Source organism: Ornithorhynchus anatinus, chromosome 19, assembly GCF_004115215.2.
Source record: "Ornithorhynchus anatinus isolate Pmale09 chromosome 19, mOrnAna1.pri.v4, whole genome shotgun sequence".
Lineage (NCBI taxonomy): Eukaryota > Metazoa > Chordata > Mammalia > Monotremata > Ornithorhynchidae > Ornithorhynchus > Ornithorhynchus anatinus.
In genome coordinates, this window is record NC_041746.1 from 5,609,155 (window position 1) to 5,633,249 (window position 24,095).

Sequence of the window (24,095 nt, forward strand, 5' to 3'; positions counted from 1 at the left end):
TTTTCCCGGGTGTAATTGGCATTTTTTTAGAAATAGGGCATCTTGAGCACAGTTCATGATATATCCAGATTTCTGTGTGCTCTCACGATGCGTAATTGAAAGAGGTATATAAAGTTGGTTTGCATGTACAGTGTATTGCCTTTTGTACTCAAAAGTAGATACCACTGATGTTGAAGTTTACCTCTGGATGCTTATGTGACTGAAAAGATTTGCATACACTCTTTTAGCAAAATACCACCTCTTCTTCTTCCTCTTCCACTTCCTCCCCCTCCTCAGTATTTACTGAGTGCCTGCCAAGGTTTTCAGGGTCTATTATACATGAGGTTGAAATGGTTGAGGAAATAACAGATCTAGGATCGTGGGAAGATTATCGAGACTCTGGAAATTCCTCATGAAGGAGACAGGTTTTTAGAAGGGCTTGAAGGGAAGGCAGGGATTGGAGGAAGTTGACAGGAAGAACATCAACTTTCTTCTCATCACCAACAGCATTTATTTAGTGCCACTGAATGCAGAGTCTCTTCTAGGTGCTTAGGATTTACAACACAATCAAATTATCAGACCTTTTATTATTATTCATAATAATATTTTAGTGATTACTGTGTGCTAGGCACTGTACTAAGCAGTGGGATAGATACAAGATAAACAGGTTAGACTCAATCCCTGTTCCACAGAGGGCTCACAGTCTTAATCCCCATTTTACAGAAAAGGCACTGAGGCACAGAGAAGTTAATTGACTTGCCCAAGGTCACTCAGCAGGCAAGTGGCAGACAGGATTAGAATCCAGGTCCTTCTGATTCCCAGACCCGTGCTCAAACCACTAGGCCACAAGAACCTAACAGCTCCCTCTCTCAAACTACAGACTCACACCACGGTGATTATAATTCCTTTGAATGATTTAGACTAAATGGAGATACCAGAGCAGAAAGCAAAGGATGAACTGGTAGATATAATAATAAAGAGTCAGGGTCCCGTGTGGGGAAAAAAAACAAAAATTGGGAACTGAGGAGAATGTTAAACTAATGTGGAGGAGAAAACACTGGGGTTTCTCTGAGTAGAATCTCAGGGGAATACTTTGGAGCTAGGGGAGCCACACTTGTGACTCCTCAGTTCTGGGGTCCCTATCCAGTGCCTCAAGGACTTTCCCTAAATACTGGAGACATTTCTGAGATCTGGGGATTCCTTTAGGAGCTCATACCTCACCTCCCCAGTAGTACCACACACATTGCCTCCTTGGGTCAGCCCCATACTCCGTCTCAAGTGCTAACAAGACACTTGGAGGAAAGATGTGTGGTCACACCCTCTTAGTCCTCTGTCAGAATTGGGGAAGTACCTTCTGTTACTAACTATAGTATTGAGTAAGTGCCTCCACCCCTAAGTTCTCCCCTAAAAGCTTCAGTGCCCCCAAAAATATAGACACAGTACATGACTGTCCAGCTTAAGTTTATGATGGGCAGGGGACGAGTTTAATTCTGTTCTATTCTCCCAAGAGCTTAATACAGTATATAGGTACATATTTTTCTGTTTATTTTTTAATGCTGTGTATATATCTATAAGCAGCCCGTGGCTTAGTGGAAAGAGCCCGGGCTGGGGAGTCAGAGGTCATGGGTTCTAATCCCCACTCTGCCACTTGTCAGCTGTGTGCCTTTGGGCAAGTCACTTAACTTCTCTGGGCCTCAGTTCCCTCATTTATAAAATGGGGATGAAGACTGTGAGCCCTACGTGGGACAACCTGATTACCTTGTTTCTACCGGCTCAGTGGAAAGAGCCCGGGCTGGGGAGTCAAGAGGTCACGGGTTCGAATCCCGACTCTGCCCCTTGTCGGCAGTGACTGTGGGCAAGTCACCTCTCTGTGCCTCAGTCTCGTCTGTAAAATGGGGGGGGGGTGAAGACTGTGAGCCTCACGTGGGCCCACCTCATCCCCCTGTATCTACCCCGGCGCTTAGCACAGTGCCCTGCACGTAGTAAGCGCTTAACCAATACCAACGTTATTATTGATAGAGAGTGGCGGGGCGGGGCCGGCTACGGGCTTATCTGGGGAAGCAGGAAAAGAGGGGGAAGCGACGGGGGGGGGGGCGGGCAGAGCGCGGGGCTTCCCCAAGGAGCTTGGGGAGCCCCGCCTCAGCAACCTGCCGGGGAGGCCGCGCCCTTGTCCCCGCGGCGCTTATCGGCCTCCTCCAGCGCCTTCCGGCGCCCCTCCCCCTCCCCCCCCCGCCGCCCACGTGACGCAACGCCAGCCCCCCCCCCCCCGCGAGGGCGGGGCCGGAAGTGGGGCCGCCGCCGCTCCGTGCGTCATCAGCGCGCGCCTGCGCACTGGCCCTCCCGCCGGCGCGCGGCCCGCCAGGGAGGGAAGGGAGGAGGAAAATGGCGGCGATGCGGCTCCCTGGACCCGGAACCACCCACCGGGCCGCCCCGTTTCTTCCGCCCGGGGCCTCGGTGGGAGAGCTCGTCCGCACTGTCTGGGGGCGGCAGGTAAGACGTGCAGCCGGCGTGAAGGGGAAAGGAGCGACCCTGCCCCCTCCGCTCCCCCTCCTTCACCTCCCCTCAGCTAAGCCCCCTTTCCCTCCGCGCCTCATCTCCTCCCCTCAGCACTGTGCTCATCTGTATAGATTTTTATTACCCTATTTAAGGATGAGGTGTCCCTCTCTTTGATTCCATTTATCGTCATGACGTTGTCTTGTTTTTGTCCGTCTGTCTCCCCCGATTATAATAATGTTGGTATTTGTCGGCTGTGTGACTGTGGGCAAGTCACTTAACTTCTCTGTGCCTCAGTTCCCTCATCTGTAAAATGGGGATTAAGACTGTGAGCCCCACGTGGGACAACCTGATTCCCCTATGTCTACCCCAGCGCTTAGAACAGTGCTCGGCACATAGTAAGCGCTTAACAAATACCAACATTATTCAGCGCTTACTATGTGCGGAGCACTGTGCTAAGCGCTGGGGGGAGATACGGGGGCATCAGGGTGCCCCCCGTGAGGCTCACAGTTAATCCCCATTTGACAGATGAGGGAACTGAGGCCCAGAGAAGTGAAGTGACTTGCCTAAAGTCACACAGCCGACAAGTGGCAGAGCCGGGATTCGAACCCACGACCTCTGACTCCCATGTCTAGACTGTGAGCCCGTCAATGGGCAGGGATGGTCTCTATCTGTTGCCCAATTGTACATTCCGAGCGCTTAGTCCAGTGGTCTGCACATAGTAAGCGCCCAATAAATACTATTGAATGAATGAATGACCCTGCCCCTTTCTCCCCTCGCAGCCCTTCGGCCCGGACCGTTGCGGCTGAGAAGCAGCGTGGCTCTGTGGAAAGAGCCCGGCTCGGGGAGTCCGAGGTCCTGGGTTCAAATCCCGACTCAGCCGCTTGTCATTTGTGTGACTTTGGGCCAGTCACTTCACTGGGCCTCAGTTCCCTCGTCTGTGAAATGGGGATGAAGACTGTGAGCCCCTCGTGGGACAACCTGATCACCCCGTATCCTCTGCAGCGCTTAGAACAGTGCTTTGCACATAGCGCTTAACAAATAATAATAATGTTGGTATTTGTTAAGCGCTTACTATGTGCAGAGCACAAATGCCATCACTGTTATTATCATAATTATTGTTGCTCCTGGGAGAGGCCGGACTACGCGATTTGGGGGGCACTTGGTAGTAGCCGTCGTTTCATTCATTCAGTCGCATTTATTGAGCACTGACTGTGTGCAGAGCACTGTACTGAGCGCTTGGAATGTCCAATTCGGCAACAGATTCAATAGTATTTATTGAGCGCTTACTATGTGCAGAGCACTGTACTAAGCGCTTGGGATGAACAAGTCGGCAACAGATAGAGACCATCCTTGCCCAGCAACGGGCTCACAGCCCAAAAGGGGGAGAGAGACAGCAAAACAAGTAGACAGGCATCAATACCATCAAAATAAGTAAATAGAATCATAGATATAATAATCACGTTGATATTGGTTACGCGCTTACTACTTGCCAAGCACTGTTCTAAGCGCTGGGGTAGATACAAGGTAATCGGGCTGTCTCACGTGGGCTCACGGTTTTCAGCCCCGTTTTACAGGTGAGGGAACTGAGGCCCAGAGAAGCGAAGTGACTCGTCCAAGGATACACCACTGACAAGTGGCAGAGCCAGGATCAGAACCCACGACCTCTGACTCCCAAGCCCGGTCTCCGATATTTACAAGTCGTTTCTACCCACTCTGTTGTAGCCGACTTCCCCAAGCACTTAGTACAGTACTCTAGTACAGTACTCTACACGCCGTAAGCGCTCAGTCCAGGTGATCAATCGATTGATTGATCAAACATCTGCAAGGTGATCAATGTCCCAGGATGAAAGTTGGGCTCCCCATCTTCCCCGGCCCCCAGAGGATTCATCAGAGCTGCCGCTGCCCACCCTGAGCCTCAAAGTCATCCCTGTCCCAGCCTGAGGTGACAAGTGAGGTCAGGGTAATAATAATAACAATAATAATGGTATTTGTTAAGCGCTTACTGTATGCCAAGCACTGTTCTAAGCGCTGGGGTAGATATCAGGTTGTCCCATTTGGGGCTTACGGTCTTAATCCCCATTTTACAGAGGAGGGAACTGAGACACAGAAGTTAAGAGACTTGCCCCAGAGTCATGCATCTAACAAGTGGCAGAGTGGGGATTCGAACCCACGACTTCTGACTCCCAAGCCCGTGCTCTTTCCACTAAGCCATGCTGCTTCTCAGAGAAGTGGGTGGAGACGAGCATTTATGCACCTCGGGCAAAGGGGGAAAGGGGCTGTTTGCCCCCCACCTCCCTCCCATTCCCAGTTCTCTCTGATCCACAGGGAGCCCACTCTCCTCGCGGTACTAGGACATCGTCTCTGGGTTTGAGTGAGCCAGTAGGAAGCAGAACACAGCATTTATGATCATTCATTACTGGCTTTCAGCTCACTTCCATTGTGAATGCAGTTTAAAGCCTCTACGGCCTCCTTGGTATTCTGATTCACAGGTTTTCCCGGTGGTAGTCGATGGGTTGAAATCTCGTCATTTTGTGCGATTCATACTTCCCAATTCCTGGGAATTGGTACTTCACTGCTTAGTATTTGACAAATGGTGGGTTTGCCGTCCAATTAAGCTTTAGAGAACTTGGACGATATCCATAAAGAGGAAATGTCTGTTTGCAAATATTGTGGTTTCTCAGCTTCCCCTTTTTCTTCCCACACTCAATTCAGTCTACAAAATAACAGACCTGTTCATTTGCTACCATCTGAAGTGGGGGAAGGCTTCCAAAAAAATGAAACACACTCTAACTTCATCATATCAGTGAAACTTGTTTCAAAAATTAATCCAAATGAGAAGGAAAAAAGTCAAAGCCAAATGAGAAGTACTGGTTAATTGTTAAATAGGAGACAAAACTTGGAAAACTAACACCTTGACAATAGTAGCACTTACTAAAAGCTCAGTAGATCATGGAAATGGGACCACTTAAAGTACATCCAATTGAAACACTTTGGATAACTTTGTTTCCTCCGAGGTAAAAAATTGTGACTTTTTTGTAACTGCTCAGCATCATGCAATGTAGTATGTGTCAGTGCTATTTTCCCTCATTTGCAGCTACTTTCTAAAGTATTTACTACACACTCTTTCGTGAGTTCCCAAAATACTTTCTCCTTTTTGAAGCTGGATGGAGTAAATAGATAGGTGTCCCCTCTTGAATACATGCCCTTGTCTCTGTTTACTTGTCTCTACTACTTTCAGTGAAGCTTTTGGAATTTTTTTATGGTATTTAAGCACTTACCATCTGTCAGGCACTGTACTAAGCGCTGGGATAGAAACAAGCAAATCAAGTTGAACACACATGTCCCACATGAGGCTCACATTCTTAATCCCCATTTTAGAGATGAGGTAAGAGAAATTAAGCGACCTGCCCACGGTCACACAGCAGACAAATGTTGGAGTCGAAATTAGAGCCCAGGCCCTTCTGACTTCCAGGCCCTTGCTCAGCATACTGTTTCTCAATACAGAATATGCAAAGCAGTTAGGAATTTTGCCACTTTTGAACAGAAAGGCCCAGTTTTAAGTTTCATTTGGCTAAATGGTGTGTCCTGTCAGGAACAACAGATGAGCCTTGGTTCTAGGGTTTCAGGATAGAGAACCTGTGCAGAGAAATTGATTCTAATGCTAGTCTTTTGCCTAGTGCCGCTCATCCTCATCCATGCCAGTCATCATGTTTCCTCTAGGTGAGCCAGAAGGGAACTGAAATTCTTTTTGGGGTACACTAAGCAATGTCTCATCTGTCGCATGTTTTAAAAATATGATTTCTTGATGCTATACAAAAGTAATTTCATCTGAAGGCATGTTTTAAATAACAATTTTATTTATCTTTAGGAAATTCCTGTAGAATGTTTCTATGTGAAATGTAATGGGCAGCTGGTTAGCTTTGAAGATGTGGTCCAAGATGGGGCCATTTACAGTCTGGAGCCTAGACTCTGTGGAGGGAAAGGAGGTGAGTAACTACATCTTGACAGTTGCAACCCCTTGGACTCGCTAGGTTCAGTTAAGCTTATGCTTGTTTTAGTTTGCCAGCATCTTTCGTCTGATAATCTACTTTGTCTCTCAACGCTTCTCTGCTTCCTATGCGTTTGTTTACTCATGACCACTATAAGTATTCATTTGTCTTCACATCCATTTTTCTTTTTTCCTCCCTGTGAATGATTTTTGTATCTGTCTCCTCTGCTAAAATCCCCAAGGGCAGGGATTATCTACTAATTCCTGCGCTTTCCCAAGTGTGCTTAGTACAGGGCTCTGTGTGTAGGCTATTAAGCTAATAATTGCTACTGCTTATAGATCATTGTACTGGTAATACATCTCTCTCCAGTTAACTTATTTGCCTCGTGTCTGCTTGGGGCAAAACACACATGGTCAGTTCTGCTATAATGAAAGTTTTTGGCTAGAATGCTGTTGAGGAATTAGGAAGCATTGTTCCGATGACATACATTTGTCTGGATAGAGCACAGGGTGGTTTCAGAAGAAACAGATCTATTCAACATTTACTTAGGCAGAAGTACCAGGAAGCAATGTGGCCTACTGGAAAGAGCACAATCCTGAGAGAGGACTTGGGTTCTAATCCCCGCTCACTTCTAGCCTGTTGTGTGACCTTGGGCAAATCACTGAACTTCCCTGGGCCTATTTCCTCATCTGTAAAGTAGGGGTTAAATCCTACTCCTAAATCGTACTCCCTCCTACATATACTGTGAGCCCCATTTGGGACAGGGACTGTCTGACCTGATGATCTTGTATCTACTCCAGTGCTTAGTACTCGGCACATAGTAAGCACTTAACAGATACCTTTAAAAAAAAAAGTACTGCAGTCTGATTTCTCCATAATATAAGCTTCTGCAAGAACCGCTACAGGCGAAATAATTAGAAATAAAAGGACAGGACATGAAGGGATTTTAACAGCCCAAAAGTATCTTGCCCAATAAAGAGATCAAGTACAATGTAATACAACTACAAGAAAAAAAATGACATCTACACGATGAAAAGCTCAGAGCCCTCCGACCTGACTTGAGATCTCAGAGTCATTGTTGGCTGTTCTTTTCAAGCTTTGGTCCAGTATGTAATGATAGGTCCACAAAAATTAGCCGAACCCCAGATTTCGTTTTTGTCACTTTATAAAATTATGGTGTGCCCATACTTGAACTATTGCAGGCAATCTGGTTTCCAGATTTCAGGAAGAACATAATAGAACTAGAGAAGGTACAGAGAAGAGCAACTAAGTCGATCAGCGAAATGGGGACACTTCTGGGAGAGAATTCCAGTCTGGAGAGAGGCAGAATGAGAGGGGACGTAATTGAAATCTACCAAAGTGGGAACTAGGGGAATTTAGGATTTTCTCTTCACCAAGTCCCATAGCACCACAGAATGAGGGATCACCCTTATTGAAGCTTGGAGATGGAGTTACAAACAAAATAAATCACTTCTTCAACCATTAAGTTTTAAGCAAATAACATTTGTTTCATTAAGTTGTGCAGGCTGATGTTATCAGACAGTTCAAAAAGGGATTGGACAAATTAATGGATGAGAAGGCCATAATGGTTTTCTCTAGGGAGGACTTAAGAATGCCAAGGGATAATAGTTCAGATATTAGGGTGGTTGCCAAGGAAGGCAACAACCTCGTGATTCCTCCAATTATCTTTTGCTACTGTTAGAGAGAATACTGGGCTAGATGGACTCTGAGTTTAACTCAATAATGACCTTGCTTAGATTCTTATGTTCTTAATTGGATTGGTCCGAACATCAGGTTTCACCTGTGCAAATACAAGTCATAAAAAGAACACTGTACTCTACTAGAAAAATCAGATTCACACCCTAAAGCTCATTTCCCTTAGCTATGCTATGCCTCCTGTGGTAAGTACTGTCTGAGTTCTGTTAGCAGCAAGATTAACTTCTAACCGTCCTTGTGTCCTCTCTCTGAAATGTTTTCCAAATTCTTCTAAATTTACAAGGCTTATTTGACATCTCAGAATGTTGACTTAATCAGAGCCTGTTGGAGAGCCATCTACTGCTTAGTATTCTGTTTCCTGTAAAGTCTCAGCAAAATCTAGCAGATGATTATCAGAGTGATTCATTTGGGAATCCCTAGAACTAACAAACGCTAGCAAACCTTTTTTACTGGTTTGTGGTTAACCGGGAGAGCTAAGGTGAAGTAGGGTTAGTGTTACACTGAAATTTTTCATTTTCTCCTTTTTTCAAAAACATTCTTAGTATTTTTAATCTGTATCTTTTTCTCAGAATATTTAAATTCTTTGAATAGCATTCCAAAGCATCATACAGTGTGTGACCATCTCAGTGTCAGATAGTAGTAGTTTAAGAATTCATTCCTGGGTATTTACTCTTGTTCTCTCGGGTACCAACAGGACCCATCATGGTTTGATTTCGGTTTACATTTTCCCTTAGGTTTTGGGTCTATGCTTCGAGCTCTTGGTGCGCAGATTGAAAAGACTACCAATCGAGAAGCTTGCCGAGATCTCAGTGGAAGGAGACTGCGAGATGTTAACCACGAAAAAGCGTAAGATACTTTTACGTTTTTTGAAGCCGCCTTAAAGCTGAATGTCAGCAGGCTTGTGTTCTCCGCACAGGCAGAACTATAAACCTACCATATTTCCTCTCAAAACCTTGGTGTTATCGGGTTAATTTTGCTGTTTAAATGTGGGGAAAATTAACTCTTGAATCAATTATAGGCCTGCAGTAGGGACCTAAAATGAAGTCTGGAGCTTTATCTTCTAAATGTTTTTGGCAAAAGCTACCCTAAACTCAGTTTATGTAGTTTGATTTCCTTGGGGAGAGAGGCAGTGTCATCAGTACAGCGCCAAGAAACCTCATTTTGGTAAGTCCCCTGACCTTAAGATGGGCTGAGCGTATACACTGGCCTCCTTCCCTGCCCCCACCATCACCAGCTCAATTCACTTCTGGGGAGAATTGAAATTCCCTTCCACCTGGTGAAAACAACGTCACTTTCCCAGCCCGGTGCCCGACCCCCAGCCCAGTGACCGGAAACTGAGCGGTTTCCCGTGCCTGAGCAGCAGAGTGACGATATGAGCAACCAGCCTTTTGGAAGTTGTACTAGTTGGAGAAGAATGAAATCGCAATATGGGCAGGATGTGGGGAGGAGCGGGTGACCCAGCAAAACCGCTTCAGACCCACCGCTCTGTATCTGTTGCCATTTCCCCTGCTGAAAATGGGAGTCATCTTTCCGGTTTGAACATGGCTTTCATTGGGGTCTTTCAGCACAGCAACTACTTTTGTCAGGTAGCTGAGCACAGGGGTGGTCCTTCTGTTCAAGTCTCTGCCTTAAGTGGAAAGGACTGTGAGGCTGCTGGATTTCAAACGGGAGTTGGGGAGAAAAGGCTGTCTCACTAGCCGAGACCTTGCTGAGAGAGGGCTGCAGATCTCTGGAGCAGGTGGGAGCTGGCAGGTATTCAAGGAACAGCGTTGGCTGCAGGGGTTTAAGGTTCGCCAAATGGAAGCACTTAGAGTTGCCATTTAGACTCGGATATGAGAGAAGCAAATGAAATGAGATTGTGCCTGCTTGTTTTTGTTGCTGAAGCAAATGTGTTTTGGGGTGGGGAAAGGCCTAACTTTAGCCACAGTAAATTGGCTTAAAAACAGAATCAAAAGTTGAGCTATTTTGGCTGTATGGCGTCTAAAGCCAGGTAATCGACTTTTAAGCTTTCATTGGGTTTTAACTGGGGACTCCTAGAACTCAATATTGAAGTGTGCGGGGGAGGAGAGAGAGATTGTGAATGCAGCGTTGCCTCAAAAGTCAATAGAAAACAATAAGCCATAATTTTGAGTTCTATCCATAACATCGAAATGGGAAGGGGAAGTTGGTGAGATCCTTCGCTCTTGCTGCCTGGAGAAGGAGCTAGTGGGAAGAATCAACACTTAACAGGAGGGCAGAGAGTAACACTGGGACAAAAGCAAAGAAGGTCTGGGTGTCTGTTCAGAAGTGGTGGTGGGAGGGGAGCACGGCATAAACCTTTTAAAAGGTAAAGCTGAGGCAGGATGGAAATGAACCTTGAGGTAGGTGCCATAGACTAATGTAATGATAATCCCCAGCAGTACCAAGCACTGATAGCTGTTTATTTTGTCTGCCGCTTTTTCCCAGTGAGTGATTGCAGATGGAGGTTATTTCGGGGGGTCCATATGAGGCTTTGCCTCAGTTTCTAATGTTTCTCAGTTTGAATGAAGGCGTTAAGCTGGACAATGTTATGTCCTTAGAGCATTGTGTACGGTTTTCATCATTTCTCGGTAAGGTGAAGAAGCCATAGAGTCCCCAAAAGAGCTTCCAAAATGATTAATAGGGTGGAAAATCAGAAAAATGGAGACTTAACTGTCTAACCTAGCCCCCCCTTAACTGTCCTCAAGAAAATAAAAGTGTTTTTATGAGGCAGATGCAGACGAGTTGTCCCAAATCTCCTGCTGCCTGAACAGTGCTCTGAGTTAAGCATTCCTCTCTCTTTCTCGTGCTCTTCCCCTCCTCCCCCACCTCACAGAATGGCTGACTGGGTAAAGCAGCAAGCAGAAAGAGAGGCTGAGAAGGAGCAGAAGCGCCTGGAGAAACTGCAGCGGAAGCTCTCGGAGCCGAAGCACTACTTCACCAGCCCTGAGTACCAGCAGCAGTGCCACGAGATGGCCGAGCGCCTGGAGGACTCTGTCCTGAAAGGTGAGAGGGACGAGTCCTTGGGGCCGCACTGCTGCACCTCCCCCTGCCGCCTCTGGGCCTTCCGGCTGAACCCTCCCTGAGGCATTTAGCTTGTAACAAGTGCTCCTTTCCGAATTTTCCTGAATTCTCCCTGGAAAGAAACACTCTGTTCTTCCATGATACGTGTTTTGGATAGAATACTGTTAGGGAATGCTTTTCCAACATCATGCTTCTGTTTTTACTTTCCCAAGGGCCTGTATTCTATTAAATACGACTGAAAGGTGATACTGGAATAAACGGTGGTGAGCCGGTGCGTGGCATTGATCAAGGTGCCCGTCGTCCTAACCCGAGTTGGCCTTCAGTCAGGGTTTGTTAAGGATGAACCCCTGTGTTACAAGAGAACTGAACGGCCCTTGAACCGAACATTTCCTGAGTGACAATGTCCTGAACAGTTAGCCTGACTTTTTCATGACTGTGATTGCCAGGTGCTGGGCCAGAGATTCTCCACAGCTGAGGGAAGTGGCAGCGGGGTGTGAGCGAGCCCTACCTATCTGTCTGCCTGCAAGACCCTTCCCCTAGGGAAGAGACTTCTACCTCACTGCCCACAGCAACCTCTGTGTCCCTGCCCCACACTCAGTGGTCAGATTTACATGTCCATGGCCAGAGACAGAGATCTCAAACTGTGGCACACACCAGCAAGCACTCAGTCTAGTTCAAAAGTAAACAAGAGCTAACCCAGGGAGGAAGAACAGATAACAGACTTCTGGGTGCAGACCAGGAATGTCTGCTAGGCATCATTCTGAAATCTCAAGGCGAGTTAAGTCCTGGAGCTTTTCACAGTGCTCGGTCAATGTCTTAGTCTTCCAACATGACCAGGTTTGAGAAGTATTGCTCTTGATCTAGACCACTGAATTGCCCCATCTCCCATTAGGCATGCAGGCTGCCTCCAGCAAGATGGTGTCACCAGAAACCGGGGATAGTCGGAAGCGGCCGACCGAATCCGAGACGACCGGCGCAAAGTCAGAGAAGAGGAAGTGCTTCTGGTAAGCGTCCTCCACCTAGATGCCGGTTGCAGCTTTTGGAAGTTGAGGTAGCTTAACAACATATATCTTTGGGCTAGTTTCTTCCCCATCCTCCACCCCAGCGTCAGCTGAATTTATAGTGAAGAGAGCTTCTCCATCTCAGCGTAGGCTTACACTGCAGGTAGTGGAACTTCCCGGTTTGGGCTCAGGAGGCTCCATCATCATTTCTCTTGGTACTTCTGCAGCACTCCTGCCCTTTAGTCCTTTCAAGGCAGGTGGGGGATGTGAAGGAGAGGGAATCACTAGTTTCATTGCAGTGCATATGTGTGTGTGCACTGTAGTGGGAGTGTCTGAATGAGAGTTTGTATAGGTATGTGGGGGATCCAGACCAAAGGGTGTGTGAGAAGGGTGGGAATCCTGGAGAAGCAGAATGCTAGGGGGGAGGGGAGAAGACCAAGCCAAGGGGAGATCATGAGGAGGAGTAGAGTTGCGGTGAGGGGGTGGAACCTGGTGGAGGTGAGTGAGAGAAGAGAAATGCCTAATAGGTGAAGACCAGGTGCTTCTAGAGTTTTGTGATTCTCACTTTGTGCACTACTATGCAAATTATAGTTTCAAGGCTACTGTAGAGATCTTAAGTTTTGCTGTAGGTACAAACTAAACTGTAGACAAAAATCAGTCATCAAGCTGCTACAGCGCAAGCACTTGGAGTATATATAGACAGTTGGCACTATAAAATGTTATGCAATTCTTTGTCCGCTCTTTTGTCTTTCTATGTTGTTCTGTCTCCTGAGTCTGCTGTTTGTCTTCACTGAGGTCACCACACCACCTTCTCTCCAAGTAATTGTTTTGGATATTTCAGCTTCATTTAACAGCCCTTGTCCTCCTTCCTCCTTCCTCTGTTTCCGCCTCCCGGTGTCTCCCCTTCAGTCTCTTGGGAGGGATGGGTAGGGAGCAGCTTGCTTCTAAGCAAGTAAATCCTGCTTTTCCTTCTCTTCCTTACTCTCTTTCCCCACTTCTTGTTCTGGCACTCCAACCTTCTCCATCCTGGTTGGTGTTTGAACATCACATGCTCTAAAGTCACACATCTTCCCAAGCCAAATCTGCTCATTGTCTTTCGACCTTGCTCACAGGCAGTAAGTGATGGGATCAGGACTGGAGAAATGATTAAATTATTGAAGAAAGAGTTTAGCCATCAGGGTTTGTATCTTTTGTGTGAGCCTCATCCTGAATTTTTCTATTATTTGGAAATGGGTAGATATTCAGTAGAGGAAAAATCATCTGGAGTAAATATTGGTATCACTTCCTTTTAACTTTTTCCTGGGGTCAGCCTGGTTCTCTAAAGTGGAAATTTAGTAGCTTGGTAAGAGAAGCTTTGGGAGACAGTGGGATTTAGTCAACATAATCTGGAACTGGGAACAAGGAGATATGATTCTCATCCCAGCTCTGCCATTAATCTGCTGTATGACTTTGGGCAGGTAGCTTCGTCTCTCTGTGTCTCTTCCATCATCTGTAAAATGGAGAGGATAATGCCTGCCTCTCTATGTTTTTGTGTTTTTTTCCCCAAGACGTTTCTCTATTTCGCTAAGATTCTTTCTAACTGAACTCTAGTTCCATTTAAACTATGTCCTCTTTCCCTGAGGTCCGTCCCCATCGTCTTCCTTAGCGGATCCTTAGCCACAGTGAGGAGGGGAAGGTCCCAGGGGGTCCATCCCCATGATCTCTCTCCCATTGACAGTGCCCAATGTGTGATTAGGGGTTCCAACCTGAAAACTGTCAGCATTGAAACCTCCTGTTCCCCCTGGCAGGTTGGGGATCGAAGGGCTGCAGGATGCCGGGAGCTCCGAAGATGATGAAAGTGAAGGTGACGAGTCCCCAGGCACTTCGGGAGCGAGCTGCCAGCCCGCTGGAAGCCAGATGGACCTTGCCGTGACATCAGCTGGGTGGTCCCAGGACTCTGAGGGGTCTGTGGGGCCCAGGACTGATGCGGGAGCCACAGAGGAGCCCCGGGAACCAGTGCCAGGGGGGCATGCCGAGGCGGTAGAAGCAGAGGCAGACCAAGGGCTCCGGGAAGGACCAGCTGAAAGGCCACCTGCCGAAGAAAAGGGTGAGGACCATATGGAGACAGAAGAGGGGGAAGAAACCCGTACAGGAGCAGAAGCGAAGGAAGAAACCAGAGCAGAGATTACCGAGGAATCTCTCGGTATTACGGAGGAAGGGACTGAGGCGGAAACAGAGGCCCGAGCGGTCGTGCAGGAAGAGGAGGGAAAAACTCCAGTTGCCAAGCAGGAGGTAAGCCAGTTAGAACTTCCAGTAACAGCTCTGCCGTAAACTTCCGGAGGGGGATTTATCCTTGTCCCTGTCGACCGTGGCCGGAAATGGAGTTCAGGGTACTCCATTTGTGGAAAGGCCTTTCCGTTCCAGGGATGCAGTCAACCATCTTGGCTCTGAGAGCCCCTTCGGGGAACAAAGCCCTGAAGCATTGGCTCTTCACCACTAGGTGGTGGCCGTGGACTTTCCCATCGGTGACCGGTGTTTTTGTTCCTTAAACCTACCGCTAGCCACCTCTTTCCCCTTCCGCTGCAACGGATGCCCAGCCGCCGTCTTGGAGTGGGTGACCAACTGTGTACTCCCCCTTGTTCTCTGTCTGTGATAGGGCCTGTTCCTCGAGCGGCAGTGAGAGATGACTGCGCTTCGGAGCACGTTCCAGCACTTGATCTTAGAAAGGAAGGGCTGGCCTCCAATGCGTGTAGCTTTAAAACGGCTCTGGGTGATCAGTCGCCGTCCCCCTTGGGCTGACGTGAGAGAATCTTGATCAAAGGTCACTCGTTGGTCTAACTGTTCCCTGCCCAGAACAGACAAAACCTGCCCTGCCGGTCTTTCCCACGTGGCTTTGCTCGGCATAAACACGTTCCGTCGTCGTGGCCGCTCTGCGAGCTTCTGGGGAAATGGTGGGATTCCTTTACGGGGTGAACAGCTTTGCTGAGCGCTGGCCCGCCCTGGGGTCCCACTGGGGAGGGCGGTGGCCTCTTAATGGAACCCTGGGCTCTGAGGAAGCTAGGGGCGGGGGACCGGAGCTCCCTGAATTTGAAGTGGCTTCAGACTCTTTGGAGTTGGTGGGAAGTCAGGATTGGGTGATTTCTGATGGAGTTATTGTTGGTCTTGCTCAAGGCTCTCTTCCCCAAATGGTCCTTTCCACAGTTGCGAAACAAGTGAACATAGCTACTGGTTTTTCATAAGAGGTATGCATTCAATCGTATTTATTGACCGCTTACTGTGTGCAAAGCCCTGGGAGATTACAGTATAACAGACCACATTCCTGAACACAGTGAGCTCACAGTCTAGAGGGGGAGACAGATACTAATATAAGTAGATAAATAAATTACAGATATACAGAAGAGGTAGCTGGTAATGGTGGCTGTGGAAAAAGGAGTGAAAATTTAGCAGATAGTTTAGTGAAACTTGAAAGATGAGGTGAACCAAATGGCAATTATTTTGTAAAGAGTGAAATGCAGTTGGTTAGAGGTCAAGCAGGTCTGCGTTACTAAGAAAGGGGATGTGGGGAGCAGCATGGCCTTGTGAAGAGAGCCCAGACCTGGGAGCCAGCTCTGTTGCATACCTGCTGTGTGACCTTGGGCAAATCACTTAACATCTTTGTGACTCAGTTCCCTCATTGGCAGATGAGGATTCAGTACCTCTTCTCCCTCCTACTTAGACTGTGAGCCCCATGTGAGACCTAATTATTTTGTATCTACCCCAGCAGTTAGGATAGTGCCTGGCACGTAGTGAGCACTTAGAACAATTGCCACTATTGTTATTATTTGTTTAAAGACTCTTCACTTGTTTTATCTTATTCTTTTCTCCCCTTCTCTTCTCAGGAGCCTGAGAAGAACCCCTTAGACCTGCTGGCATTTCATTCAGCTGCAGAAATGGAGGCTCTGGGTTTGGACAGACTCAAGTCTGAATTGCTGGCGCTGGGATTGAAGTGCGGAGGCACTTTGCAGGAGCGAGCAGCCAGACTCTTCTCCGTCCGAGGCCTGGCCAAGGAGCGGATAGATCCAGCCTTATTCGCCAAACCTTCTAAAGGGAAGAAGAAATGAAACCCAGAGTGGCTGGTTTCTCAGTGCTCTGTAGGCCAGCGCTTCTTGGAAGGACTTGCTCGCCTTGGAATATTTTCTTTTTTTTATTATTTAATAAAATTACTTAATGACCTTTCTAACTTTCATTTTGCATTTATTACATTAAAAGGGTATCTTACGAAGAAAGGACTGGAGCACAAAGCATTGTTGATGTACATCCAACTTTTTTAAAACAATGAGAATATTTTTGTACTCTCCACTGTACCTAATTGTGGAGGCCGATCTGTGTGACTTAGTAGTAACAGCATTTACCGAATACCCAATTGGAATGGAGTGCTATATTCCATGCTTGGGAAGTACAGAATAAGCAAGTGACACCTTTCCAGCCCATAAAGAGCTTCCACTCTAATGGGGGAACTGAACATAAACATTTTTACAACTAGAGTGATCAAAATAGAGTAGCAAAAGATATGGAATGGTTTAATCCCAAATTTGTGTCCATACATTAAAGGTAACAATTTGAGGTCTCTCCGGATGTAGGGGTAGGTTCAGGCCCAAAAGAGAAATTGGGTTTTTCTGAAGTCTCTATCTTTTCATTATATAAATATTATTTTGAAAAACTGAAATTAAAACTCTTATTCAAAGAAAGTGAAAACCAGTTTTACAAATGCAATGTATGATGTTCAAGATTGTTTTGATAGCTATTTAAATATTTATGTCTTCTAAGGATTCTTCTCTATCAAAGGGAAAGTGACCCAGACCCTCTTGAGCCAACAAACACCGAGGAACCTTTCTGATCCAGTGCACTCATAGGTAGGTTCAGGTATGTATAGATATAGCTTCTCATACAAGGCAGTTAAAACGCTCGTGAAGCGTGGGGTGCTAAGTATACACACAGGGAGTAGTTATAAAAGGAGGAAAGAGTGCAGAAAAAATGATGATGAGGCTATTCTACTTGTCTGTGAGCCCCAGGACTTAAGTGATCCACAAAGATAATTGCCCTAAAACAAGGAATGGACTGGGCTCACTGAAAAAAAAAAAAGTTGGTATTTAAGTGATTACTCTGTGCAGAGCACTGTTCTAAGCGCTGGGGTAGATACAGGGTCGTCAGGTTGACCCACGTGAGGCTCACAATCTAAATACCCATTTTACAGATGAGGTAACTGAGGCACAGAGAAGTTAAGTGACTTGCCCACAGTGTCACAGCTGACAAGTGGCAGATCCAGGATTCGAACCCATGACCTCTGACTCCCAAGCCTGTGCTCTTTCCACTGAGCCACGAAGCCACTTGCAGCATCTTGGGAATATAGAAGTTGAAGAGAATTAATTATCCCTGAGTCCAAACAAGTGGAACAAGAATGAGATTGACAGGTGAGCAGTAGGGAGGGTGTTACTCTTCCATGTTTCAGAAAGGAAAGACATGGCCTGACCAGCAGGAGTAGAGAGGCCACAAAGATTGAGAGGGAGGAGAAGGAGTTCTGACCTTGATTGGGGAATCCTTTTAGCCATAAAATGCTCATCAGTTTTCTGCCGATTGTCTTCTGAGCAAACAATCGTATTTATCAAGTGCTTACTATGTGGAGAGCACTGTATTAGGTGCTTGGGAGAGTACAATACAACAGAACTAGCAGACATTTCCTCATGTATTAACCTGCTTCCTAGCCTCTCAAAAAGCCGTTTCTTGAATCCTCCAGTGTTATTTGAAAGCACTGTTAACTCTGGGACAAGTGAAGTGACCTAATGGGTTAAAAAAAAAAAAATTTCAAGTAAATACTTTGTCCAGAGAAAAGTCACGTGAAGCCATCTCACTCCCAGGCTTATTCAAGGGTTGGTTAGATGTAAGCAGTATTGGCTTTGGTCAAATGTTAGAGATAGGTTTTTCTGTACCAGAGGGCCTACACCATTGCATATGCTGAGAAAACCCAAGTGGTCAGCCAGACAAGGCTAATGGGAGGTGCTGGGCAGGAGAGGTCAGGAAGGTGGACAGTGTGATCCCACCCCTTCCTTGCCTGCCAAAGAGGAACAGCACCTCATGCTCACTGTGGGTCTTAAGTCATATTTGCACCCACTGAATTTGTGCTCTACACTGGGTGGGGAGGGAGCAGGAAGACTTTTCTGAAGGGAAAAGATCAGTGGTCTCTGGGGTGCATATAGTGGCAAAGAGGGAAGGGCTGAGGTGGAAAAGGGACAGCTTTGGCGAGGGCTAAGGGTCCCCAAAATGTAGTCAAAAGGGGTTCCTGTGAGAACATGTGAGTGCCACAGTTGCCCAGATAGAGCCATGGACCAAGGGCCACTTTGGCCCTTAACCAACATGTGACTCCTGGGTGTTTTGGGTTACATTTATTGCCCTGAAGTGGCACATAAAGTTCACATTTTATACACACACACCCCTTTTTCCAAATTCCCCCTAGAGCCTGGGCAGGCTGAGTGCTTTGGGGGCAGCTGGGTTCTCGTCCCTCCCAGGCGGGGAACGTGACATGTCAACGTCTCCGACAGGTGCACTTCTCTACCCTCATGTCCAGTAGCTTGCCCAAGACGACCTGAACGCCCTCGCTGTCCGGCGCCTGGATGACATACAAGACGGGCACGGAAGAGGTCTCGGTGGGGACGCAATGCCAGGATGAGAGGCGGGGCAGGGACCCCGGCAGACGTTGGCAGCCCCCAACACACTCGGAGGCCTCAAAGCCAGGTGGGTGCAGGATCCAGTGGTCGTCCCAGTGCATCTCGGCCAGGTTGATGTATTTCTTCTGCCGGCAGCAGTGGGTGGAGTTGGAGTCGTCTGCAGAGTTGCAGTCTTCAGAGGTGCTAGGTGGGTGGAGGGGCAGAGAGACATTTGTGAACAGGGTTAGGTCTGAAGTGCTCTGGAGAGCATTGGTTTTCCTGATGGGTGGTACGCGGTGCCTCAGCTGTTATGTGGAATAGGTGCTAGCGTTGCCTAGTAGCAAGAGTATGGGACTGGGAGCCTGGAGGCTCACATTCCTTTCTGTCCCTTGCCTGCTTTGTGACCTTGGGTGAGCCACTGAATTTCTCTCTGAACTAGCACAGTGCTCTGCACAGAGCGCATTCAATGAGTACTGTTGATTGTGCCTCAGTTTCTTCATCTGTAAAATGGGGATCAGATACCTGTTCTCCCTCTTGGACTGTGAGCTCCGTGTTAGGTAGGGGCCAGGTCTGATCTATACTGTGTTGACCGCAGCGTCTGGCCTATAGTAAATCCTTAATAAATCCCATCATCGTGATTATTTACAGCGTAGGACAGGATCCACTGGTCCCGGCAAAACTGTCCCACCTAAATGTGGCCTACCCATAGCTGCGGAGGTCCAGGGTTTGCAACTCCAGCTGGGGCTTCTGCAGCGGATTATCGAATGGGTCCTGGGAGGCAAAGCGGACGACTTCGGTCAGGTCAGCGGACATGTGGCTGGCGCTGTCCCCGTGGACAGAGATCTCCAGCACCAGAGGCTCGTCCTCAAGGCCCTGCTGCTGCCAGTGGTGCACGGCCTCTGTTACGTCAAAGGTCACCCAGCCGGAATGGCCGACGGCCACTTGCCTGAGGGGAAAGGAGAGGTCAGTAAGTCAGCGGGCCCTGCTGGGGCACGGAGAGGGACTTGAGCCACTCCAGTTCCTGAATCCTAGTGCCGGACACGTTGCAGAAAGAAGGTGGAGAGCTGGGGGAGGGAGAGAGGGAACTGAGGCAGGAGTGGGAGACCAAGTTCTGGAGTTGGAAGCTTCCTCCAGGAGGCCTTCCCTTGTTGATTTTTCTTCTCCCTTGCTTATATCCCCATAACTACCATCCATCCTTCTACCCACATAGGCACTCACACCATCCCAGAGCCCTTCTGTACCTAGAGACTTACACACCCCATTATCTGATCTGGAAACCTCATATCTGCCTTGACCACAACGTTTAGTGCATAGTGCTCTCTAGACCCATTGTTGCCACTGTAGAACTGTCATTCTACTCTCCCAAGGCCTTAGTATAGTGCTCTGCACACAGTAAGTGCTCAGAAAATACCATTGATTGGTAGTAAGTGTGTAATAAACACCACAATTATTACTATTTAAGCATCCATCTACATAACCATTTTTCCTTTCTCTTCTGAGTAAATTTTGTGCTCCCTCCCCCTCTAAGCTCCTTGAGGGCAGGGGTTGTGTCCTCTAATTCTACGGTGCTCTCCCAAGTGCTTATCAAAGCACTCTTCATGCAGTAGATGCTGGATAAATGTGATTGATTGAGTTCGCTACTGGAGTGGCTCTTCCCAGTAAGCCACCCTGCCTTTCCGCTAGCAGAGCCTGAATCACCTGGAGTCGATCAGCGAAGTGCGGTTGGCCCCATCCACTTGCAGGCGCAGCCAGTAGACGGTGACCCGGGCGTGGGAGACGGAAGAGCTCGGGTGGAGCTGCTGCAGCACCTGGCCGAGGGCTGCCCTGGGGGAAGGTTTCTGGAAGAGCTTGATCATGGCCTGGCTCACCTCACTGTCCTGGGGAATCTGGGCCGTCAGGTTGAACACCAGCAGCTGGTTGAAGGTGGCCGTGTGCAGGAAAGAGCCTGAGATTTCTGTTCCATAGTAATAATAATAATTATGGTATTTGTTAAGCATTTACTATGGGCCAAGCACTGGGGTAATCAGGTTGTTCCATGTGGGGCTCCCAGTCTTAATCCCTGTTTTACAGATGAAGTAACTGAGGCACAGAGAAGTTAAGTGGCTTGCCCAAGGTCACACAGCAGACAAGTGGTGGAGCCAGTATTAAAACCCACATCCTCTGACTCCTAAGCCTGCGCTCTTGTCACTAAGTCATGCTGCTGTTTTAGCAACTCGGTCAGCACCCCTTCACATAAGAGATGCCCTGGGCTGGGGCTGGACCCTCCCCTGTGGGTCCCCTCTGGCCCCTTGAGGAAGGATGAGCAGGCAGTTGCTCCCTATTTTACAGATGAGGAAACAGACACGGAGAGGTGAAATGACTTGCCCCAGGTCACACAGCAGCTCTGGGACTAGAATTTAGGTCTCCTGGCTCTCAGTCCCAAGCATTTTTCCACCGGCATACTGATTCCTACTAGGGAGGGGTTCAAGGGCTCCCCCTCCCACTCCATCCCCCCTACCCAGAGTTTTTGGGGAAAGCAGTATGGGTAGAAGACCCTCTATGCCAACTTGGCCCCTCCTGGGAAGCACAGGAGAAAGCAGCCAGAGTTCCAGGGACTTGGGACCAACTCTCCCTCCCTCTGCACAGTGGGAAGTCAGAAGTCCATCTGAGGGTGGAGTGCAGTCTGGACCAGGACCCAGCCCCTGCCCCTTGGGGAGAGGCCAGAAAGGGGTCTCTTGTGGAGCGGGTCTGAATTTGAAGGAGCTGCCTCAGACCAGCAATAATAGTAAGTGTTGTATTTGATAAACACTTTACCATGTGCAAGCACTAGGCTAAACTGGGGCAGATACGGTACAAACAGATCAGCCACAGTCCTTGTCCCCCATGTAGTTTAAGGGGAAGGAAGGACAGGTACTTAATCCCCATTTTATGGATGAGGAACTGAGGCAGAGAGAAAAGTGACTTGCCTAAGGTCACATAATAAGTAATGGAAAGAGGAGCTCCCTTTCCTTGCCACGCGCCTCCTGGCATGCAGGGCCCCATCCCTGGCGAGCAGAGCAGCTCCAGCCCACCTGTGTCCGTCACCTTTCCCAGTCCTGATTGGCCCCAGATGAGCAAGCAACCGAGGGACCAGAACTTCCGAGTTACCTGCGATGTTCTCGCTGTTGTCCGCCACATTCCTCTTTCTCCTCCTGGTCAGGGCTTGCCTCCCCCAGTACTGCTTCACCAGGCCCACGTACTCATCCTTCAGGGCGTTGGGGACCACCACGGCCCTCCTCGGGTCGGCCTCCCACTGGGCAGCACCCTCTCTGAGGCTCTTCTGGAGCTTCTCTGCCTGGTGTGTCCCGGCACAGGCCAAGAGCAGCGCACCCAAGGCACAGCTGAGCCATATGGTGCTCATCGTGATGGTGCTCCTGTGCTCTGCCCCAGGTGGGTTTGGGAAGGAAGCCCCTTGGGCCCCAGCTGGCTGCTGCAGAGAGAGAGAGAGGGAGGCTGCAGGCCTGCCTTTATACAGCCAGCCAGCTACCACCATGGAGGGGAGGCCCCAGAGGAAGAAGAGAGGAGGAGCAGTCACACTGGGGAACAGAAAGACCCATCAAGAAACATGGGGATACAAAGGACACAAAGGCCTTTCAAACTATTCTGACCTTTGGCCTCTCAAAGGATTTTGCAGGCTTCCGCTCCCCCTCAGCCCTCCCCTCACCACCACCCCCTTTCCCTCACCTCTCCTCCCACCTGGGTCACCGAGAAATCAGGAAAGCCAAACTAGAAATTGCAGGGTTTCACTAGAGGACACTCCCAGCATTTCTGCCTCGGAGCCACCTATATTCTTCCTCCCTCAATTCTTCCAGCCTCAACCCTGAGAATTAGTGGGGAAGAGAGAGACTGAGGGATTCAGTTAAGGGTTGTCACTGAGACTCCAAACACTGAGAGTTTGTGCTCAGCCTGAATCTTTTGCCATGGAACTGGAACCTAGTAGTAGTTTATTCGGTCACATTTATTGAGTGCTTATTGTGTACAGAGGACTGTACTAAGCACTTGGAGGAGTACAATATAACAATTAAACAGATACATTCCTACCGACAATGAGTTTACAGTCTAGAGTAGTGGTGATGGTGGTAGAAATAGACATAATGATATTTTTTGAGAACCCCCTGGGTGCATTGCACTTCACTAATTCCTTAGGAAAGCACAAGATGCATTCCATGCCCAAAAGGACATTCTAAAACTCCCTGCCCATAGGAGTTTACACTGTGCAGAAAGAAGCAGTATGAACCCACGTGTTGGCATCATTATTCCTGAGCGCTGAGTGCTCTGGTAATATCCCTAAAAACACCCTCTGGCTAAAAATTCACTTAATAATGAGAAAGTGAGTCTTAGCCAAGAGAAGACAGGACTCATAATTCGCCTCAATCACTAAAGACAGAGATGAGGAGGGAGGAGAGAGGCTGTTGGCTGGGCTGGGAAAGGCCAAGCAGCACAATGGTTTCTGACTGCACAAGCCCTGCTACCCAGCTACAGTATCTTATGGAATAATAATAATAATAATAATGATGCTATCTTGTTTTTAAAGCACTCTAATTTTTCCAATGTGCTTTCACATTGATTATCTCACTTGATCTTCACAGCCCTCCTGTGAGAGAGGCAGGTTTTAATGTCCCTCTTTTACAGATGAGGAAACCGAGCCTCAACCTAGCAGTCCCTCAAACATTTCCCATCCCAAGATATTATTAAGTGCCATCAAGTTGCTTCCAATTCATAATGACTCGTCATGGATATACTTTCTCCAGAATGTCCTGTCTCTTTTCAGTGCAGAAACAGGCTTGCCTGGATGTGGATGGGGCTGCCCATCAAATCCCTGAGGAGTCTTGGGACTTGAGGATGGAGAACCCAGAGAAAAGGTGCTGGAGAATTAATGATAGTGCTAGTGGCTTGTGTAGCAACACTCGCAAGCTCCTGGGGGAAGCCAGCCAGGCTGGCTAAAGGGATCCAGCTATAGGTGATTGGGAAACTTCATTTCCTTTGGGTGGGGGCAGGGGACAAAAAGGGACTTCCTGACAGGGTCATCGGGACTGAAAAGACAGGATGTGTTTGGCTTTTGCAGTTGTAAGGCAAAGAAAGGGAAGGGGAGCACCTGAAAGCGATTGCCCGAAGGTGCTCCTTGACCCTTCCCTCACCTGCAAACCCAGAGAGAGCCCAGATCAGACTCAGATCAGAATTATATTATGTCTGACCAGATTGACTTGTACCTATCC

At 48.1% G+C, this 24,095-nt stretch overlaps 2 protein-coding genes across 2 annotated transcripts; one reads left to right on the forward strand and one right to left on the reverse strand.

Annotated features, from left to right (window-relative positions):
- Nucleotides 1–2,322: 2,322 nt before the first annotated feature.
- Nucleotides 2,323–16,400, forward strand: SDE2 (SDE2 telomere maintenance homolog). Its single transcript, XM_007672396.3, has 7 exons — nucleotides 2,323–2,469; nucleotides 6,344–6,461; nucleotides 8,915–9,026; nucleotides 11,014–11,183; nucleotides 12,094–12,205; nucleotides 13,990–14,473; nucleotides 16,060–16,400. The coding sequence occupies exons 1-7, from the start codon at nucleotides 2,362–2,364 to the stop codon at nucleotides 16,279–16,281; spliced, it is 1,326 nt and encodes a 441-aa protein (XP_007670586.1). The 5' UTR covers nucleotides 2,323–2,361; the 3' UTR covers nucleotides 16,282–16,400.
- Nucleotides 16,401–18,251: 1,851 nt separating this feature from the next.
- Nucleotides 18,252–22,246, reverse strand: LOC107548055 (left-right determination factor 2-like). Its single transcript, XM_029047559.2, has 4 exons — nucleotides 21,988–22,246; nucleotides 20,560–20,815; nucleotides 19,565–19,807; nucleotides 18,252–19,065 (listed from the first exon to the last, which is right to left on the reverse strand). Exons 1-4 carry the CDS (start codon nucleotides 22,238–22,240, stop codon nucleotides 18,741–18,743), a joined length of 1,077 nt encoding a protein of 358 aa, XP_028903392.1. The 5' UTR covers nucleotides 22,241–22,246; the 3' UTR covers nucleotides 18,252–18,740.
- Nucleotides 22,247–24,095: the final 1,849 nt, after the last annotated feature.

Excerpts from the sequence above, each read along its gene's own strand:
- SDE2 (XM_007672396.3), top strand. The coding sequence starts at position 2,362 with ATGGCGGCGATGCGGCTCCCTGGACCCGGAACCACCCACCGGGCCGCC. Across the intron at positions 12,206-13,989 it reads GAGAAGAGGAAGTGCTTCTG|GTTGGGGATCGAAGGGCTGC; the intron begins GTAAGCGTCCTC and ends TCCCCCTGGCAG. Across the intron at positions 14,474-16,059 it reads CTCCAGTTGCCAAGCAGGAG|GAGCCTGAGAAGAACCCCTT; the intron begins GTAAGCCAGTTA and ends TTCTCTTCTCAG.
- LOC107548055 (XM_029047559.2), bottom strand. The coding sequence starts at position 22,240 with ATGAGCACCATATGGCTCAGCTGTGCCTTGGGTGCGCTGCTCTTGGCC. Across the intron at positions 20,816-21,987 it reads CAACAGCGAGAACATCGCAG|AAATCTCAGGCTCTTTCCTG; the intron begins GTAACTCGGAAG and ends ACTATGGAACAG. Across the intron at positions 19,808-20,559 it reads ACTTCGCTGATCGACTCCAG|GCAAGTGGCCGTCGGCCATT; the intron begins GTGATTCAGGCT and ends CTTTCCCCTCAG.